Source organism: Teleopsis dalmanni, chromosome 1 (genome assembly GCF_002237135.1).
Source record: "Teleopsis dalmanni isolate 2A chromosome 1, ASM223713v2, whole genome shotgun sequence".
In the NCBI taxonomy this organism is placed as follows: domain Eukaryota; kingdom Metazoa; phylum Arthropoda; class Insecta; order Diptera; family Diopsidae; genus Teleopsis; species Teleopsis dalmanni.
Genome location: NC_051846.1, coordinates 125,223,236 through 125,225,066, shown reverse-complemented (window position 1 = coordinate 125,225,066; position 1,831 = coordinate 125,223,236). Strand labels below are relative to the sequence as shown.

At 41.0% G+C, this 1,831-nt stretch overlaps 1 protein-coding gene across 1 annotated transcript; it reads right to left on the bottom strand.

The window, feature by feature from the left end:
- Positions 1–537: 537 nt before the first annotated feature.
- Positions 538–1,389, bottom strand: LOC119665945. Its single transcript, XM_038075205.1, has 2 exons — positions 1,242–1,389; positions 538–1,187 (listed from the first exon to the last, which is right to left on the bottom strand). Exons 1-2 carry the CDS (start codon positions 1,387–1,389, stop codon positions 538–540), a joined length of 798 nt encoding a protein of 265 aa, XP_037931133.1.
- Between the last annotated feature and the right edge of the window lie 442 nt (positions 1,390–1,831).

The window sequence follows — 1,831 nt, the reverse complement described above, 5'->3', positions numbered from 1 at the left end:
TACTCCTCCTTGTGGAGTCCCCTATTAACCTTCTTAGTTACTAGCGTTCCCCCCCACTGCGCTACGATTGTCCTATCAACCAGCAGTTGGGTAATGACTTCGATTACTCTATTGTCAATTCCTACTTTTCTTAATGAGTTGACGATTACTTGAGGAAGGATGTTATTGAAAGCCCCTTCCACATCAAGAAAAGCGCAAAGGGCGTATTCTTTATGCTGTATTGAGTTTTCAATCATCCCAGTTAGAGATGATAATGCGGTCTCTACAGACCTTCCTTTACAGTACGCATGTTGTGATTTTGAAAGCCTTTCATCTGGTATCTCTTTCCTAATGAAATGCTCCAAAAGCCTTTCTAAAATTTTTAAGAGGAAAGAGGATAGACTAATCGGTCTAAAATCTTTAGGCGTAATATGGGAGCTTTTGCCAGCTTTAGGAATAAAAACGACCTTTGTCAATTTCCATTTCTCTGGTATATGCCCTAAGGAAAGACAACCTTTAAAGATTGGTGTGAGCCAGTTGCAAGAGATGTCCCTTGCTTCATGAAGTTGGGCTATATAGCCCATTGACCTCGTCTTTTAAGTAGACTGGATTAGAGGGTTTCTTCGAGAGAATGCACCTAAACCTTGCTGTTCCTTGACAACCCTCCACGCTTTCACAGAAGGCTTTCCAGGAGCGTGTTTTGGCTCCTTTTATTTCATTTTTATATATTTTTAGACTGACTTTGTAGATGTCCCAGTCAGTGTTAAGATTACTTCTCTTGGCCTTGTTAAACAAGTTTCTGCTTGATTTCCTAAGATCGCTTATTTCCTCGGACCACCACAATGGCTTTTTCTTTCCCCTCTGTGATTTTAGCGGGCAAGAACGGTCCAAGGCTATGTTGCAAGCTTTTGTGAAGGTTTCCACAACGTTATCTAGCGATTCAGGAGTCTCTACTTCTTCAATAGGATATAGAGGAAGTAGATTTAGTAAATTGGTTCGATATCTACTCCAGTTGGTATTACGGTAATTCCGATAAGGTTTCTCAACTGGACATTGTAGATTTATATAGAATTGAATATAACGATGGTCAGAGAATGAGTGTTCATCAAGAACTCTCCAATCCTTAATCTCAAGATCTGTGTTTTCAATAGTTAACGTAATATCTAAAACTTCTTTTCTGCCTTCAATAATAAAAGTAGGTTCTACTCCTGTATTGCATATATGAAGATTATAATCTAGAATAAAATCGAATAACGACTCACCTCTTTCATTTATGGCCGAGCTTCCCCAGATTGTGTGATGAGCATTTGCATCGGCTCCAATCACAACACCAGTCATTCTTTCTGCTGCTGTTATCACGAGCTGCTTAAGTATTTCCGGTGGTGGATTTCCTATATGGTCGTGGGCCATGTATGATGACACCACCTATACGGTTTTGCCTTCGATTTCCAAACTCACTGCAGTCTGGTCGTCATCACTAAAATTATTCAAAAGGAAACAATTAATGTACTTTTTAACTAACACACATGATCTAGGTCTACCTGAGTCTGTGTTGCTGATAAATTTATAGTCATTTGTTCCGATTCCACAGATCCGGTTTTCCAGTATCCATGGTTCCTGAATCAGAACAACATCGGCTCCGAGTCCAGGAGCCCACTCTCATCGAATAGGTTGCCCAGACTGGTCACCGAGCCCGCATCCGATTTGTCTTCAGACATCAGAGAGAGCGAGTCCACCTCCATTTGATCTGGCAGGTCTTCACTCTGTGTTTCCTCACAACTCTGCTGTCTTAGCATTGGTTCTTTAGCTGGTTCCTCTAGCAAGGGCTGATCAGACATAATCTTCTCCGGTT